The following is a 19409-nucleotide window of genomic DNA, read 5'->3' as shown; positions in this document are numbered from 1 at the left end:
AGTGTCGTTTTCAAAATATTCCACGCCTCCATGACTATAGGCAACATGCACAATGGCAATAACAAATGAGCTATCCATGTAAAGTGTTTCATTACCAAGATTTGTTATTGGAGCGTGACTTCTTTCTGCTGTTCCTGTGGCATCTGATTATTTTAGCATAGCTCAATAACATGAACATCTGGGTTTCTCCAGTCTTACCCCTAGGGCTTTATACATAATATTCATCCCTCAAGGGAATCTGCAGTGTCATTTTATTTTCACATTTGCATTAAATCTGTGGTTACCGATAGGTTACAGTCCGAGCAAGAAAACCGGTGGGAACATTTAGAGACAATGATAGTAATCTATTGCCTCTTTTCTAGCTGTGACCTTTGAATTTGCTTCTATAATTTAGAAATATTTTACAGCTCTTACAATTACTTTGACAGCTGTAAAGACAGAGCCAGTATGGACTATAAATATCAATACTAAGATGTTGCTTACACTTTATGTTGTTTGACCATTTAGAAAAAATATAAGGCAACATGTACCCACTGTTGTTACCTATAAATATTACAACTAACAACTTATCCTAAAAGGAGTGTAGTACATACAGGGGATCCTGCAAAATTGCACTGGGACAGTAATTTGAAATTGCCATATTGGTGGGATTTTCATGTTTGAAAATACTATTGTGTATCTAATATTTGTGTGATAGGTCCATTTTTTCAATTTTTTTTCCTCCAGTGGCCTTTTTGTAATACATGTGCCCAAGGCAAATCTCTCTTGCCTTCATTAAACTCTCTACAAATCTAAGTGAACATTTGCAGTTGAGTAGATAGAAGAGGAAGCACAGCCAGTGTGGCACCATACTGTATACGGATGGTTACTGGCTTTGGAAGTGGCTCTTTCTCCTCTAGGGCTTTGGAGCTCACCAGTGGCCTAAACGGAAAGCACAATTTATTAAGGTCTTCACGCCTCAAACTCCAGGGAAGATATTAGCTAGGCTGCCCACTAACCCAAGTGATGAGAAGGTCAGATGGCCCACCTACCACCCTGCACCCAGACTATGCAGCCAGTAATGTTGCAGAAGTAGTGGTTGACTGGGGGGTACACAATGATTAACTGTCTTTCCCAGCATGGATTGATACAAAGATAGTGTGAGGACCTACTGTTTTCTCCTGACTCTCAAACTTTTTCTGCAAGCTGAACCTGCCCAAACCACAAATCCCTAACCCACCCTTTGCGTATGGGTCCTGTACACCCTTGATCCCTTTTTACCCATTGCCCCTACAGTCCCAAAGTGTTCTGTATCTAGTTCCCTACCACTTCTTCTGCTTCTAATGAAGCACGTTCAAAGTGATACTGCACTACGAGATGTCCTTTATCAATGCAGTCAGCACGTTGGAATTGGCAAGAAGGAGGGACAAGTACTTTTGAAAGTGTGCGGTGATGCCAGCTCGTTTATTGTCTGAGCATTCCCAGTAGAAGAACAGTGAGATCAGTGTAAAACTAGACATCACTCTCCATTAGAGCTCTCCTCAGGTTTCAGGCATCATTAGCACAAGTGTAATGCAAGGCTGCATCAAGGGACATATGTAGCCTGTTTCACACTCCTTAGTCAGGAAATGAAGAGCCTCATACCTTCATGCACCAACTCAAATGCGACTTCTCTCTTTGCTCGGGAATTGGCAGATTGTGCCATATATGATCTGCTGTTTTACAGAACTCAAACACCTGGTTTACTTGCAAAAGGCAAGAACAGATGGTGGCACATCTCAATATAATGATCAAGAATCTTTTCTCTAAATCATAAGCTTTTTGGGGAGGTGGGGACAGAAGCTTGTTTGCTGTTATTTAAATGTGCTGTTCCTGGCCGTCTTTTGTATATTCTGCAAAGCTTTGTGTTACTGGCATCTTTCAGCTCTTTTTTATGTTTTTAAGACGGTAATTTCCACAGTGCTCTTGTCAGCATTCCTGGGCAGCTATAGGCTTTGGTTATTTAATTTTTAAAGAGTCATGGAGTCAGTTTTGGCCATTGGCATTCTCCTCCTCCTCCAAAGTTCCATGTTTTCACATTGTTCCGCCTCCTCCTACACAGAAACAATGAGCAGAAGGGAAGATACCAGGTGATACCATGTTTAAGCTATATCAAGTAGTGAGGAACATTCCCAACATTTCCCTAGAATTATTCCAGCAGCCTATGACTATATTTGTGGAGTGTGCCCCCAACTAGAGAAATGGAAACAGGCCAAAGATAAGGAGCACTGGAGCATAACGCAACCAGAGGGGACAGCACTAGCAAGTGTGGAGAAGACAGGAGAAAAGATAGCTATAAAAAATTGAGAGGTTAAAGAAAGAGTATTGGTATAGAACTTAGTAATAGGTGACTTGATAAAGGTCCTTCTTATATGATTAACATGTTTTGACCTAGCACCCAATTATTGGACTGGTTTAGAATGCGGAAATGTGATCCCATAAAAAATTGAGTGATAGAAGCAATGATGCTAGTTCCATGTAACTATGGATATAGATGTCCACTTCGAACATTATAGCAGTTAGAAATGTAGCTACAAGTTGGTTAGGAATGTGCAACTCGTGCTGTGTTTGTGTTTAGAAGTCACTAATGCTGGTTACCAATATGAAATTAAAGCAAAAGGAGCAATGATACCAACCAGAAATATTTTGAGAGGGTATTTTATTAGACAATATTCTTAATTGCAACAATTTTTTTAGAGGCATCTGTTCAGTTCATTGGGAAAAACCATGATGAACAGGCAAAGATGAAACTTAAAGAAGATTAATAATATTTGAAAGCAGCTATTAAAAAGGCTTGGGCAATCTGTAGGTTTCTAGTGCTATTTCCATATGCTTACCTGCCTGTTTGGTTTTTACATTACATTACATTAACATTTATTTATAAAGTGCCAACATATTCCGCAGCGCTGTACAATAAGTGGGTTACATACATTGGACATACAGAGTAACATATAAAGCAATCAATAACCGATACAAGAGGTGAAGAGAGCCCTGCCCAAAAGAGCTTACAATCTACAAGGAGAAAGGGTTGAGACATAAGGTGTGGGATTGCTTTGTGTCTCTCATAGAAATGCACCCGCTGCAATTTGCTCTTTATAACTCAATCTCAATCTCTCCTCCAGGCGAAGCAAATGATAAGAATGTTCAAGTTGTGGAGTTGCCCATCGTTGACAGCCTGCATCCACGGCCACCATACCTACCTCTCGGTGTACCAGAAGACCTGGCTGACCGCTTAATACGTCTGCACGGTGATCCTGCGGTGTGGTGGGTCTCACAGTTTGTCAAGTATTTGATTCGGCCACAGCCTTGGCTGGAGAAGGAGATTGAGGAATCAACCAAAAAGCTTGGCTTCAAGCATCCAGTCATTGGGTAAGCATTCAGATTAAATCAAGAGAAAATAAATGGTATAAATTAAGTGAACCAGTTCATAGAAACTTATGCTTTAAGTTGTCTACACCTGAAAAACAAGCAGCTGAAAGCCTTATCTATCGAATTTACATTAAGCATTTGAAGGAAATATTCATCTGCCTCGCTCCATATAGGAATGGGAATTGCAGCCTCTGGTGTGTGTTTGAGATGTTCCCAAAATGCTCCCAAAGTAGATGCCCTTAAGGTGTCCTTAACCATTCAAACCCACTGATGGAAATCTTAATGGAACTAAATATTCAAGCCACAATCTTTTACCCATATTTCATATTGAAATGTCTGATTCACAATATGAATGAACTTTTCAAGTCATATTTATAGTAAGGAAGCTAATATAAAGTGCACTTTACTGAAACTCTTGCCACTTGCTATAATTCTGCTTTTTTCCCCCCACTGTTTATATACGTATCTCTGGAGTTTGTGTGCCAAATGCTTAACCGAAACACATAAATTCTGCTGTTAATGAGCCAGTATGTTGATCTTATCTTAAACGATGATCTTGCTTTTAGTGTTCATGTCAGGAGGACGGATAAGGTTGGAACCGAGGCAGCTTTCCACCCGATTGAAGAATACATGGTGCATGTCGAGGAACATTTCCAACTGCTTGCTCGCAGGATGCAGATAGACAAGAAGCGTGTTTACCTGGCAACGGATGACCCCACACTGCTGCAAGAGGCCAAAGCCAAGTAAGTCCCCAGGGACTATACTAACATACACAGGCATAGCTTTACAGTATCTCTATAGCTTATAAGTAGTATTCCTGATGTAGAGTATTTCTTTTCTAACCCTGGTTGATTGGACTGATCCCCAGAGAATTGATTATTACTAACTATCCTATATAATGGAATTTACCCACTCACATGGGAGGACCTACAGTCATCCAAGTCTCAGCTGACAGTCCACTGCAACTATGGCAACCACCAGAAAATAACTGTGTAAACCAAGATACAATTGTATATGTAATGCTTACTTTATATATACTCAAAGCCCTGCCTCATAGTGATTGGCCATGCCCTCCTCTTTTATATTAGTTTAATAGTATTATAGGGTAACTGTTGAACAGAAGGTAGTGCCCAGCTAACCTTGGACACATGTGGGAGTGTACCATGTAGGAGTGTAACATTTTGGCCATACATTTGCTGATCCACCTGCGGTTGAAATGGGTTTGATCTATATCCTCAACCAGGGGTATTCCGACTTCACTGATTGAAGGTACCAGTTGAGGACTAAGTTTTGGTCTTGCCCCATTTTATAATAAAGTTGCAGATTATAGAAAACCTAGTCATAAGCATCTGACTGCAGTTCCAGGAAAACTAATCTAGTTTATTTGCCCACCCTAGCAAGGGCACCTTCCATATTTAAAGAATTTATGTCCTTTACTGTTCAGTAGCACAACTCCCTGTTAATATATACAAAACACTCTAGCCATAATGAATTCTCTAGAAGATCATGTCATATGAGAAAATGGCAATAACATTTTAGGCACCCTCATTGGGTTCTGATATTTGATTATTAAGTCGGGTATGTGCAATAGACAGCAGGCTCATATAACTGCAGCCTCAGTGGTTCGAAGACGACTGTTTTACACATGCTAATGTAAATAGCACGGGAGATGAAGAACCAAGTAGGTGTTACATCTTCCTCGCTACAAGCCAGCTTAGAGTAAAAGCATTATATTTCATTCAGGTGGGTGAATACTGTGTAATAATTACAACTGAACTCACTTTATGGAGGTCACAATGGGCTCCATAAATTGCCTGCCCGCATGAAATAGCACACAGAATGGCTGTAAATACTTTCCAGCTGTAGGTTTGCAAATTGCCCTGGAAATATTACACTTTATAATTATAGCAGAACAGCTCTGCTCTTTTTGTTGCGCATTACTAAAGATATTCGGATCATTGGGAAGCCGTATCGTTTATGCATTACAGCATTTAACCAAGACAATTTTACCGACATTAAACATATCCTTTGCTATACACGCATGGGTAGGCAAGCTGCCCAAATACAATTAAAATTTATACATAAGGTGTAGGGCTAATGTTTGTCAAAAACTGTTTATTAGACACTAATAAGGAAGGACGTCTCTGGTCGCTGAATCCATAGACCTAATATACCAAGTTGACACTGTTTTTTTCTATTTCCTCCAGCCATCACCCCTGGGATTCATGGGATTTGCCACACTGATGACTGGCCATGCATGAGAAAGCTCTCTGATATTTTGTATATCAATATATGCTAAATATGCTTAAATTTCTTGCCAAGCAGTTATAACATCCCATAGGGCACATCACTGTATTTAGCCCTGCCTCCTACAGCAATGTAACTGTAATAACTACATTACTAATGTTCCTATGTATGAGCAGAAAAGGTGATTTTGGGTATCTCCTTGCAGCTTAAGTTAGACTGGTCCATAATAACTAACATTACAATTAATTTGGCAGAATTTACCAGTGATTACAATTCACACCTTCAAATAAAAGATGAGGTTTATGAATGGTCCAATGCAGGCAGCCAACTGCATAAATAATCCAGGGCGCCAAGCACAGAAGATCTTTAAAAAAAAAAAAATGAGTACCACAAATGCTCTTCTTTTACCCCTAAGGGCTATACAGCTGGAGTAATCCCTCTATGAAGGACCAAACACTACTGTTTGACTGTTTCCTTCTTTGTTTGGTTGTTGCCTAGTTCCAATGTTACTGTCTCTGCTTGCAGTCTTAGACTTTGGCTGCTAACAAGCTTTTTTTCAAAGAATATATATGCCTCCTATTGTGTTATAATGCACTATAATATAGGCTTCCTGTTGTCTTATAATGCCCTATAATATGGGCTTTGTTGTGCTATAGTCCCCCACACCATGCTCACAGGTGCCTTCAGATCAGGAAAAACCCAAAAACTTTTCAAAGGGTTCTCAATGACCCGTTAATGGATAAATGGTGTGACCGACAAAAAGTCAGATTACGGGGGTGATTTCACTGTCAGAGCAATGGGGAGATGTAATCTCTTTCAAGAGAGGCTTTCATCAGGAATGACTATAAAACACTCCGCTTAACACACTCAGATTGGTGCCAAGTGGAAATGAATGCAATCTGACATATGTTAGAAACAGAGAATTACATTATTTATGACTGCGTTCAATCTGATAGGACTTTGAAATGAATAAGTAATCATGTTATTGCCAGAGACCAAAAAAAATATGCCTTTTTATTCCTAGATATCCCCAGTATGAGTTTATAAGTGATAACTCCATTTCCTGGTCAGCTGGTCTGCATAATCGCTACACAGAAAATTCTCTCCGGGGCGTTATTCTCGATATCCACTTCCTGTCGCAAGCAGACTTTCTCGTGTGCACCTTCTCCTCCCAGGTAGGCTACCAACTCACCTTCTTGGCTTTATCTCTTCTGAAACTGAATGGAAGTTCCAGTAATATATTATTTGAGGGTAAATCCTAAATAACACTTCTAGATCCAGAAGAATGTGTAAAAAGCCTACTCCAATCTCCTTCAAAAGTGGATACAAATCCCTTCTGAACTCCAGGGTGTCAATTGGATCAGATGCAGGATGAACATGGAGTAGCCTTGTATTTTCTCCCCGCAAATCTTTCTTGAATCTGTCTACTATATCTTCCAGTGAAACTTCAGGAGAACTTTTTTGGTACTTTAAGATGAAATCACTTTCTTCTAAAGTGAATGACCTTATGTCCCTGGAATGATCTGCTAGAATATGGAATTGAAGAGTTTACTGTATGGAGGCCAGATTTATTTCCCTTACAAGCACTCACTCATTCAACAATGTAAACAATCCCAATATGGGCAGCCTGTCTTCCTCCATACTTTTATTATCTTAGTCACAGTTTTAATAACGCCTGCTTATTCTCCTCCCGTGACTTTATATTCTTTATATTATTTATATTATTTTTTAATGCTTTACTCCCTTGCTGGCCCTTGTAATGCTTTGCAGCATAGTTTGGCTGGGGTCCCTTCCCTGTGGCAGGGCTGGCAAATCTCTGGCCAAAAAGTCTGGCCAGATATCTTTCAGGTAGGTTAGAAAAATCTCATCAAGTATGGACCACTTTGGCTAGCTCTTTCTATCGACAGGCCTCGATATGCTATCATTATAATCCAGATGATTGGATATTCAAGGGTTGCCACCTGTTCAGTTTTGACCTGGATATCCTAGTTTTTCAAAGGGCTGTCTGGAACTTTGGTTTTAAACACTGAAAAAAAAACAAATAGAAATCCAGTCTATACAATGCATTAACCCTGCCCGGCATCATAACCCCATCTAGCATTATTGTGCCCGCTCCTGATATCATCATGCCCACTCCCAGCATAACTGCTCCACCCCTGATGCCATTAGCTCTACCACCTTAGTTCAGGTTTAGATACCGGCTAAACCCTAATACTCCTGATTTGGCTGAGAATGTTGGTGGCAAAATTGTCTACATCCCCTCATTTGGCACGGTCATCAAACAAGCAGAATTATAAAGACATACACCTTCCCAGATAAAATGTCAATTTTATTTGAAACTGCTAATTTAATCTAAAACAAAATGAATATAAATTACAAAAGAGAGAGCTTTGAGCAGTGTTACACTGAGTTATAAGTAAAGTTTATGTCCCCTGCAAGTGTCTGCCCCCTTTAGTCTCATTAAGGGTATAAATAAGCTGAATATTTTTAAATCCCAAGTGCGGAACCTTGCCTTTTGGGCGTTAAATCTCTGCCGTCCAGAAAGCCATGACACATCCCGAATGGGTTTGGTTTTACTGCATGATTGTGTGTCATTGGCAAACACAGATCCGCTGCTTTCGGTGCCCTCCTCTAAGTCATTAATGAACAGATGAAATAAACCTTTCCTGCCGCATTTTCTCCATAGTTGTGTAATTGGAAGTGCTGCCGTACATGTGGGACCTCTCCTGGGAGCTCGAATTCAATCAGAGATATAAGTGGGATTTTCCAGGGAAGAACAACAGAAATGAGTTCATTTGTTGCGTTCAGCAGAATGCCTATAGCCAGAGCCCTTTGTGTTGCACTACATTCTCCTATGTCCTTTTGTGAGGCGACAAAGCTCAGAATTATTGTTCGATACTTTCTGATTGTTCATTGAAAGCCTCTTTATTAGGTCAGTTCTTTTTATCTGGAATTCCGGAGAAGGACAAGCAATTGTTGGCAATAAGGTATTAGATGTTACAAGGGAAGTCATTCTTGCAGCAAGCATTGTCCCAAACAGTGCCACGTAACACAATACAGACCGAGGCTTTCCTTTGACAATGGCAATGGTTTATATACTGTGCCACCAGTGCCGACTGCCATTGGCATTGCATTATGTATAGGAACATGTAAAACAAGTGCTATTATGATAGCAATCCCGCAGAATCTGAGATTTAAGATACTCCAAAAGTCTGCATGGTATAATCTATTACGTTAGCCAATAAGAGGTAAAACTAACTCTACATTTTCATTGCTTTATCAATGGCTAACATGGTGCATAAAATACATCTTTGGTTATCTGACTTTTTTGGTTCAAGCCCCTCTTGGAAGTCAGATCTCTAGTGTGTGCTCATAATAAGGTTGGAAATAAGGGGAACTAATTGGCATTAACAATAGATAAACCAGCACTCAAGTGTTCACACCAATTGTACAGCGCTGAAGAATATGTTGGCGCTTTATAAATGAATGTTAATAATAATAATTCCCATTTAATTTGATCTTCATGCTAAGCTTCCAGGAGTATCTAAATGCAAATGGGCATTCACCCTACAACTGACCCTAACGTTGGCTTTAGACTGAGCAGCCCTACTATATATTCAGCTGCTAAATATCCTCAAAATAATGTGCACAGCTGCTAACATAATGCTGCTTATTCAAAGGGGTAGTTGACCTTTAAGTGAACATTTAGTATGACGCAGACATTGACATTCTGAGACCGTTTGCAGATGGACTTCATTTTGTATTTTTTTTTTGTCATTTTTCAGTTATTTAGAGTTTTGTTCAGCAGCTCTCCAGTTTAAAATTTCAGCAGCTATCTGGTTGCCAAGGTCTTATTTACCCTTGTAACCAGGCAGTGGTTTAAATGAGAGACTAGAATATGAATGGGAGAGGGTCTAAATTGGAAGATAATAACAATAAAACTGTAGCCTCGCAGAGCAATAGTTTTTGGCTGCCAGGGTCAGTGACCCCCATTTGAAAGCTGGAAAGAAGATCAATCAGTGGCCTAACTATATATACAGACCCCACGGTCGCGGGGGAAGGGGAGCCTGGACTGCAGGGTCTGCTGTATCTTAGTCCCCCCCTCTTACCTTAAATATAGCGGCACGGTCAGGGCTGGGGAGGAGACGGTAGAGGAGGGATTAGTCGCAACGCTGATGCAAATAATTGAAAAACTATAAAAATAAATAAATAATGAAGACCAGTTGAAAAGTTGCTAGGAACAGGACATTCTATAACATACTAAACGTTAACGTAAAGGCTAACCACCCTTTTAAATCAAGCTATAAGGTCCCGCTACAAATCCCCTCTATTGCAGCTTCTATGGCCTGCTTTATTGTACACAGCGGGTTAAAAAAAAGTGTTAATATTTTCTTTTGCCTTTATTGATCTAATCTAGTTATATGCTTGGAATTACCAGTTCTCTGTGAAAGAATTAGCTTCAAAATATCCAACTTTTGTGACTTAGCAGGGGATCATTGACCTGTCGTTTTATGTTTTGGGCTGAATCCAAATGTTAACACGTTCTGAAAATCAATACTATCCAGTTCAACTGCTAAAAACCCTGTTAGGGCCGTGACCCCCTAGGCATTTTGATCGACACTCCAAAAGGCAGGGAACAAAATGCTCTGTATAACAGCTAAGCACTTCCCACTGAGTATTATGGGAAAGCCAGAAGCTGACCCGGAGCAGCAGCAGGTTGTTGGGAGTAAAACACACGTCCCAGGGGCCCCTGAGTGCCATTTATTATATGCCATAACCCCTAGAGGCAAGAGTTATCCTTCATAGCGGCCCCAAGTGCTGCCCGCTCCCATTGAGATCATTTGTGCTGCATATTCCCCTAAATGGCTATGCTCGGAGTTCTGTGTCAGGCTTCTTTTTCATCTTTTCTTAATTACCCTGGCAATTTATATTAGAGCAAAGTTTGTTATTTCTTAATCAAATCAGCTGATACAGTAGAAGCAGTGCTCGCCTGACAAGCCATGGAAGGAGAGCCGCGGATAAATACATTTTCCTTTATCAGAGATAATTGAGAGGCTTTGCGAGAGGTTAATTGATTTGAGCTGGAAATTCTGTCAATTAGCTGCTGTCATTCTTTTGTTCCAAGGCTGCAGAGAGATTGTGGTCTCCCTGGCATTTCCCAGGTGCGGCACAGGCAACTGCAACTTATTTGGACAGGAATTAGAAAGGTCATTTTATCACCCCATACTAGTGTTTTTGTCCTGAAGTCAATGATTTAAGTATAACAGTATAAATAACTCTGCTTTAAAGGCTTATTTAAGCCATATCAGTTCTATCACCCATGCTGTCCAGGCTCCCTTTCTGCCCCTAGGGGACAGGGACGGGCTTCTAAAGGAAGCGGGACCCATAAATGCATCCTACAGGGGCATATCAAGGAGTCACTTAGTGACTTTAGCTGTCAGTTATTATCTGCCTACTCCAGATCGAGTCAGCCGCTTATTGGACAGTGCATATCCGATGACTTCTATTGGCCACACTGCATCAGCCTGTGGATGCAATCCTTTCCTAACTGCTCTACATAGCACTCCACTGTGACCTGATCCTTGACCAAGGGGGCAAACAATTGCATCTCATAGTATATGTCCAGTTGTAGACTACTGTCTAAGTCAAACAGAAGGAATTCTGGAAAAAACACCCACAATTGCTGCTTAGATTTACATGGAATACCCTAAAGGCTGAAGCTCGCTCCCCCCCCCCCCCCCCACTATGTTTTAAAGAACAGTCAGGGCAGTTGCTGATCACATTCCCAGTTAAAGACTGGTTTCCCCCATATTGGAGCTTCCCACTCCAGTACAGGGTTCTCTGATCACAGCAGTCCTGGACTTTTTTCCAAGACTTCTTTCTGCTTTGAGTACAAATGAAGAAGGTACAGTATTTGCAGAGGGTTATTTTTTGTGACGCAGAGCAGAATTGGGTGTTACATTTTTACAGCGTTAATGTCCATTTGCTTCAAATAAAAAAAAAAACAGAATCGTTATCCATGGAAGGAGCCATGTGCAAGGCCGGATGTGTAATATTGAGTCAGAGAGATGCCTAGTAACAGTCTCCAAGCATGGGGCCGCTGGTTTTTAGCAGGGACCAATGGACCAATTTTAAATGGGCCTTTTTGCATGTGTAGGAGCCTAGATTTGCTATTAGGACTTCAGACAGAAACAAATACAGGACAAAGGGGACACTCCCTGCTTCACATTCTATAAACATCTCTTATTTTAATACTTCTTTTCCTCAGTCTCACTAGTTCTTTCCCCTCAGTTTCAGAATAGATCCTCACGGACACCTACCAGCCATATGCTGCATCCATTCCAACACCCACCAGAAACTTCCAGTCCACCGACTCCGTGTTAATATCACATAAGTAGAATTGGAGCTGCTACTTGTAGACAGCTAGAAATATGTTTAACTGTTTCCACTGATGGCACCAGAGCCTACTTGACTCAGTAGAAGCCCATGTCTAAGGATAAGCCTTATTAAAACGCAGTGCCATCATCACTACCCCATATGCCTACTAATTCCCTTCTGTAGCTCTCTAAACCTTTATTGGTTTCAGCTACACCAGACCATAATATCAATGCATTTCCAGTGAGGCTTAGCCATCGCCTGATAGGCCAAGCTGGAGACAGTATTGTGCACAGCTGCTATTTATAATGGCACAAAGGAGGGCTGGATTGCCCAGTAATGAGATTTGTTCTTTCTCATTGAAGTGTAAAATAGAAATAGCTCATAAGATCTGCTCCTTCACCAAATCTGCTTTCTCCCAACCAACCTCTGGACCCCTTCGTCTGCTCATCCTCAGCCTTCGCTGCCAAGCCACCTACATAGATTCATTAAAGGGGGGAAATTCTCTATTTCTCCGTTAGAAATGCTGATGGTAGTGACCTGACCGCAAAACAAGTCATTTTATTGCCTCTGTTATAGTTGAATTTTCAGCAGTTAGTCACAGCAGTATATTTTTGCATGGAGCTTACTTTCTTTCCTTTCTCTCTGCCCATAATCACGGAGCTACCCTGTAGCTGGCTGTGCTCTTAATGCAGCCTCTTACTGCCACGTTGGTCCATTTAGACTCCTGCTTGCCTGTAGCTGGAACTCACTGCATTATGTTTAGACTTGATTGCAGCAGAGAGTGAAACCAGCAGATGTTCCATATCCTATTGTATCTCGTGCCCTGCAGAGAACAGTAGCGCAAGTCCGTAACCAAGCAGGAAGCTATGGCAAATGTCCTAAAATATTCCACTTTCATGTCTGATGCCCTCTGCCAGCCATCAGGCCCTGCTTGCTTCATTACCCATTTAAATACTGCCCATTGCAGAACGTTGGCGCACGTTGTAGGCCTTGGCAACAAGAGATGCAAAATGTGTTAATCCAAAGCCATAGCCACATATACCTGGATTATGTAAAGCAGAGATTTAGTATTATCATTTTACAACGGGTAAATAAATGCGTCATTAGAGTCGGTTATGTTTCTTTGTGTCGTGTTATGTGACGGACAGATAAGTAGGCGCCGTGCCTTTAGGTTGAAAGCCCAGTCACCGAATTGTACCTGAATACTAAAGGCTTTCTGTGCAATAATGGGATGAGGAGGGAGGCACAAGTAAATGTTTGCACAATGTGCTAAATGTCAGTTTATTGTTTGGATCAACCTTTCATAATAAATGCCAGTGGGTTAGTTGTATCCCATTACATGAGGCTTCACAGGGCCAGGTTTAAAGATGTTGCACCCCTAGGCTGCAGTTACAGCTTGCACCCCCTTCTCGCCCACCTGCTGCTTCTTTTCTTTGCACAAACACTTCCACTAGTGACTGGGCCGGTGGGGAGATTCGAAAAATCCCCAGGGAAAATGCTGCCCTGGGCCTAGGACTTTGTGGTCTGCTCACCAATTCAGGCCTAAGGATCCATGATAAGAAACTATTTGGCTGCAATACAAATGGGCTATCTGTAAACTACATCAATAAATGAGACAGGCATTTGGTCTGCACCCCCCTTATCCTGTAATGCAAAGTTAACAGTACTTGCCTTCCTCTGGATCAACTAGCAGTTAGGCAGGTTATATATAGGCATTATCGTTGAACGTGATGGACGTATGTCTTTTTTCAACCTAACTTACTATGTTACTATGTTACAATGCTGGATCAACTGTGCAATTAATTATAATTCAAGGATAGCTAGGAGAGCAAGTAAAGGTGGCCACACAAGTACCTCCTTCCAATCCGCCACTAACGTTTAGGGTTGAAATGGCAGATATGGACCCAGGAGATAAAATAGGCATTCTCCATGTATCTCATTCTAAATGGCTTTCAGGCAGAGCCCTGCAGGCTCCACTAGAGGAATTGGAACCACTGAATTAGACTGTACTCCTGTCCAAAAAGGAAAAATATTTCCTAGTGCCCCTATTCAATAAGCATGGAGAGTATGGGCAAACTTGATTGGCATGAATATGTGCATGCATACAGGAGCACCAATCATTTAGTGTTAACAATAAGTGTCAGGGGGTGCAAAGCAGTAGGGGGCCCTGTACCTACCTCCGGTTTATAGCCAGTTATAATTACAGTGGTCCATTAAGTCTTCCTGACTGAGTGCCGCAGCACAGGTATTGTGCCAGTGTCCTAGTGGTTTATTGCCACAAGCAGTGGAAATTTGCACCCCCATGGCGCTCCGACACTTGAGCACCTGATCATCAAAAATGAGGCACTTGTATTGCTGACTTAGGGCTTCCGAGTAGTGGCCATAAACCAGCCCATGTCAAAATACTGTTTGTATGCACCAATATTATTTATCCATATATATCCTTACCAACCCACTCAGCCCAACCCCAGATACCAACAATGGCACCACTTAGTAATAACCTGGGAGCTTCTGCTTAGTAAGTAATAAGAGTCGGGGATGTGCGTCGTACTGTGTGAGGCTAACGTCTGGGTCAGGGGGAGAGTCGTTTGTTTGCTGGGTTTTAGGGTTCTAGAGGGTAGAGGTGTAGGCTCCATGCAGGGAGTTCCCAGTGGCCTCATTCCCTGGGTGCCAGAGGTTGGGACGCACGAGGCAGTGACAGAACTGGTATGAAGAAGACACGATTGTTCTATAGTTTATGCTGATGTAGCAGAGCAAGAAATAAATGATTGTACAGGAGAATGTGCTGCGCAGTGCAGCAAGTACAAGTAATTGTTCCCTGATACACTGTCAGGTCTGTATTGTTACAAGTAATTACACCCAGAAATAATGTCTTTTTTTTGGCAGCTGAGAGAAGTCATTTGGATTTGATAAGTATTTTAACCCCTTATTTGCATCACCGGGTCACCCAGTGTGCTCCTTATACGGAAGGAAAGCCCCATAATGACATTTGCTGTGTTTGCGGGTCTAGAATTGGGCTGCACCATATTCCACTTACCCCCTTAACTGCGCTCCCTTCTAGTAGATGCCGCCCTCCCTCCATTGCCAGAAATAATGGTGCCCAGGGATCATTTTAAATGCATATGATGTTGCCAGTGGGGTAGGTGCGAAATGAACCTAAATTCACCAATGAAAAGTCCTCATTGGCCAATCCTACATGTGTATGGAATGAACGCAACTTACATTGCTTGAATGTAGTTCATATACCAGTAGGAAAATACCAGACTAAAGAACATTATGGCAATTATTTTGCTCTATTTAAACCGTACTATATCTTCAGAGCTAATGAAGTGGCAGATGATCTTCCCCTCCCATCTTCACTCAAGGAATAGGGGCTGCTTATATGTTACGACCGACACTATAGCTAATGTGGCTGAAGACAAGATGAGATGCCTCTACCCACTGGGTTCTAATGCTGCATCTAGCTCCCAGCCACAGATTTCAGGGGAGGGGCCACATAATAAAGTTAATTAAAGCTGGAAAACCAATTACAAAATGTTATGCATCATCAAACAGATTGTGCAAACACAAAGAGTAATATGGAAGAGTCAGTACATGTATGTGCCTGTCATATTGGGCCTTTGTGGGAGCTCTTGAAGGTCACTCCTGATTGCAATTGTACCATAGCCGAGTGGGAGAAATCAGAAGACCAGGATGGCCAGTGAGTGTAATAACTTGTGGCCACACAAATCTGTTCAATCAGCTTTTGGTCCACTGGGTTAAAGGTGTCTGTGTGGCTGAATTGTAAAATATCCATCTAAACTAGGGCTAAAGCATTCTGTATGCCTCGCTTTGGTTAGCTGTGCAGCTTTGATTGGTTGATCTATAGCTTTTATTGATCCCATTTCATTTTGTCCTTCTCCAGGTGTGCAGAGTGGCCTATGAAATCATGCAGACGCTCCACCCCGATGCTTCAGCCCATTTCCACTCCCTAGATGATATTTATTACTTTGGTGGACAGAACGCTCACAACCAGTTGGCAATATATCCCCACCAGCCACGGAACGCAGAGGAAATCCCCTTGGAACCCGGGGACATTATCGGGGTGGCCGGAAACCACTGGGACGGCTACTCAAAGGGCATTAACCGCAAGCTTGGCAGGACCGGTCTGTACCCGTCGTACAAAGTAAAGGAAAAAATAGAGACAGTGAAATATCCAACATACCAAGAAGCCGAAAAATAGATGTCACCCATTGACTGAAACATGTGCCAACTATAAACGAAACCAGAAGGGAGAATAAGTTGCCGTTTTAATTTATATTTTAAAAAAAAAAAGGAAGCTGTTTTACCTTAAACATGTCAGAAAGTGACACTGAGTAACTGCTGAAAACTCCATAAACTACCTTGGGCACTTGTCCTATTGAGTACGAGATGGAAGAGACGTCCATCCAGCCGCTCTTACTGGTTAATGAAGCTCGATGCTCTCCTTCTGCCATTTACCGACGGCGACTCCATACTGCCATACTGTGCAGTTAGGGGGGCAGAACTATGTTTTATACGTGCAAGATTTTAAATGGTGCCTGTGACCCATGGGTTACCTGTGATAAATGCCAGGTACAGCGTTTAAGTACTGTGCAGTTGTTATTTGTCCTTAATTAGCATTCCCAGCGCCGGAAACACTCCAGTCAAAGATTCCAAATGAAGTTAGAATATTTTGCTTAAGGAACCCTGGTTTGGGAGCCAAGTCACGTGATGAGATTCACATCATTATTGGCCAGAAGGAACAATCCACCGGGAAGGAGAAGTCATTCATACTTTGCTACGAGGGTTCTCCTTTGTTTTTGTTTTTTTAAACCTCCATAAACTGATTCTTATAAAGGTGTTTCTTGGCATTGTCTTTGATAACAAACAATTAAATAATACCAAAAAGTTCTGGTTCCGTGTATGTATTTTATGGGGAGGGGGATAAGTGGACATCATCTCAGAGGTGGCTCCATTACTGGTGCATTATATACATTAGCCACTGTGATAGTTTTAGAAGAGCAGGACAATCCCATGTATATGAGATAGGGAGCATGGAAGGAAAGTGTCAGCCTTGCAGTGCCATAAGCTCAGTGCATGAATTTGGGGGCCAATCTGCTCCCTTCCCCAATATCTGCAGTAAAGAAAAGCAATAGCAGCGGAAAGATTCCAAGCAGGGAACCTGTATGTTTATTCCACCGTAATGTAACGTTCCAGGGGCACACCCCTTCATCAAACATTCAGACCAATAGCGAGATGCCATATAAATACACACAAAATATACAAATAACCCACCCAAACACCAATCCCATTAGCGAGTGTCAAGACTTTCCAGTAATAGACTTTGTCATATACAGTGGTGTGAAAAACTATTTGCCCCCTTCCTGATTTCTTATTCTTTTGCATGTTTGTCACACTTAAATGTTCCTGCTCATCAAAAACCGTTAACTATTAGTCAAAGATAACATAATTGAACACAAAATGCAGTTTTTAAATGAAGGTTTACGTTATTAAGGGAGAAAAAAAACTCCAAATCTACATGGCCCTGTGTGAAAAAGTGTTTGCCCCCCTTGTAAAAAAATAACTGTGGTTTATCACACCTGAGTTCAATTTCTGTAGTCACCCCCAGGCCTGATTACTGCCACACCTGTTTCAATCAAGAAATCACTTAAATAGGAGCTACCTGACACAGAGAAGTAGCCCAAAAGCACCTCAAAAGCTAGACATCATGCCAAGATCCAAAGAAATTCAGGAACAAATGAGAACAAAAGTAATTGAGATCTATCAGTCTGGTAAAGGTTATAAAGCCATTTCTAAAGCTTTGGGACTCCAGCGAACCACAGTGAGAGCCATTATCCACAAATGGAAAAAACATGGAACAGTGGTGAACCTTCCCAGGAGTGGCCGGCCGACCAAAATTACCCCAAGAGCGCAGAGACAACTCATCCGAGAGGCCACAAAAGACCCCAGGACAACATCTAAAGAACTGCAGGCCTCACTTGCCTCAATTAAGGTCAGTGTTCACGACTCCACCATAAGAAAGAGACTGGGCAAAAACGGCCTGCATGGCAGATTTCCAAGGCGCAAACCACTTTTAAGCAAAAAGAACATTAAGGCTCGTCTCAATTTTGCTAAAAAACATCTCAATGATTGCCAAGACGTTTGGGAATATACCTTGTGGACCGACGAGACAAAAGTTGAACTTTTTGGAAGGTGCGTGTCCCGTTACATCTGGCGTAAAAGTAACACAGCATTTCAGAAAAAGAACATCATACCAACAGTAAAATATGGTGGTGGTAGTGTGATGGTCTGGGGTTGTTTTGCTGCTTCAGGACCTGGAAGGCTTGCTGTGATAGATGGAACCATGAATTCTACTGTCTACCAAAAAATCCTGTTCATCAACTCAAGCTGAAGCGATCTTGGGTGCTGCAGCAGGACAATGACCCAAAACACACCAGCAAATCCACCTCTGAATGGCTGAAGAAAAACAAAATGAAGACTTTGGAGTGGCCTCGTCAAAGTCCTGACCTGAATCCTATTGAGATGTTGTGGCATGACCTTAAAAAGGCGGTTCATGCTAGAAAACCCTCAAATAAAGCTGAATTACAACAATTCTGCAAAGATGAATGGGCCAAAATTCCTCCAGAGCGCTGTAAAAGACTCGTTGCAAGTTATCGCAAACGCTTGATTGCAGTTATTGCTGCTAAGGGTGGCCCAACCAGTTATTAGGTTCAGGGGGCAATTACTTTTTCACACAGGGCCATGTAGGTTTGGATTTTTTTCTCCCTAAATAATAAAAACCCTCATTTAAAAACTGCATTTTGTGTTTACTTGTGTTATCTTTGACTAATAGTTAAATGTGTTTGATGATCAGAAACATTTTGTGTGACAAACATGCAAAAGAATAAGAAATCAGGAAGGGGGCAAATAGTTTTTCACACCACTGTATACCTATTGGGTTTGGACTTAATCCAATCCACAGTAGTTCAAGCTTTTGTATAGGGTTTATTTGGGGTTTGCTGAAAAACCTATTTTTCTGTGTTCTGCATTGTAGCCATGGTAACGTGATATTTTCTTATATGTTGATTTCTGATCCGCCATGTTGATTGTTTTTAAATGATAGGTAAAGTCAAAACACCAACTTCGCTAACCTTTCACCCTGGGCCAGTGCAACCAATCCGGCTTACTGTGCTTCCAAACCTAGCCCTGACTTATTGGTGTGGCCCCTGGCTGCTCCCTGGACTTGGGGCCTACACGGTACAGCACTGCTTGAAAGCTAAAAACTCCTCCCCGGTTACTATGGCTTAACGTTAAAGCAACAGTAACACCAATAATTGAAAGTAATACAAATATATCTTACTATTGCCCTGCACTTGTACAACTGGTGCCTTGGCTTC

At 41.6% G+C, this 19409-nt stretch overlaps 1 protein-coding gene across 2 annotated transcripts in view; it reads left to right on the top strand.

The window, feature by feature from the left end:
* The window catches only part of fut8 (fucosyltransferase 8 (alpha (1,6) fucosyltransferase)), a 139728-nt gene extending 122805 nt beyond the window's left edge, over window positions 1–16923 (top strand). The window contains exons 6-9 of one of the 2 annotated variants that reach the window (XM_031890310.1): window positions 3141–3387; window positions 3954–4130; window positions 6659–6809; window positions 15917–16923. In XM_031890310.1, the coding sequence (XP_031746170.1) occupies window positions 3141–3387; window positions 3954–4130; window positions 6659–6809; window positions 15917–16234 (893 nt within the window). In that variant the 3' untranslated portion in view covers window positions 16235–16923. The remainder of the gene's footprint in view (window positions 1–3140; window positions 3388–3953; window positions 4131–6658; window positions 6810–15916) is intronic. The other variant, NM_001001232.2, reaches the window with a different exon arrangement.
* Window positions 16924–19409: the final 2486 nt, after the last annotated feature.

Source organism: Xenopus tropicalis, chromosome 8 (genome assembly GCF_000004195.4).
Source record: "Xenopus tropicalis strain Nigerian chromosome 8, UCB_Xtro_10.0, whole genome shotgun sequence".
Taxonomy (NCBI): domain Eukaryota; kingdom Metazoa; phylum Chordata; class Amphibia; order Anura; family Pipidae; genus Xenopus; species Xenopus tropicalis.
The sequence above is the reverse complement of the archived record's forward strand: the minus strand, read 5'-3'. Positions and strand labels throughout refer to the sequence as shown.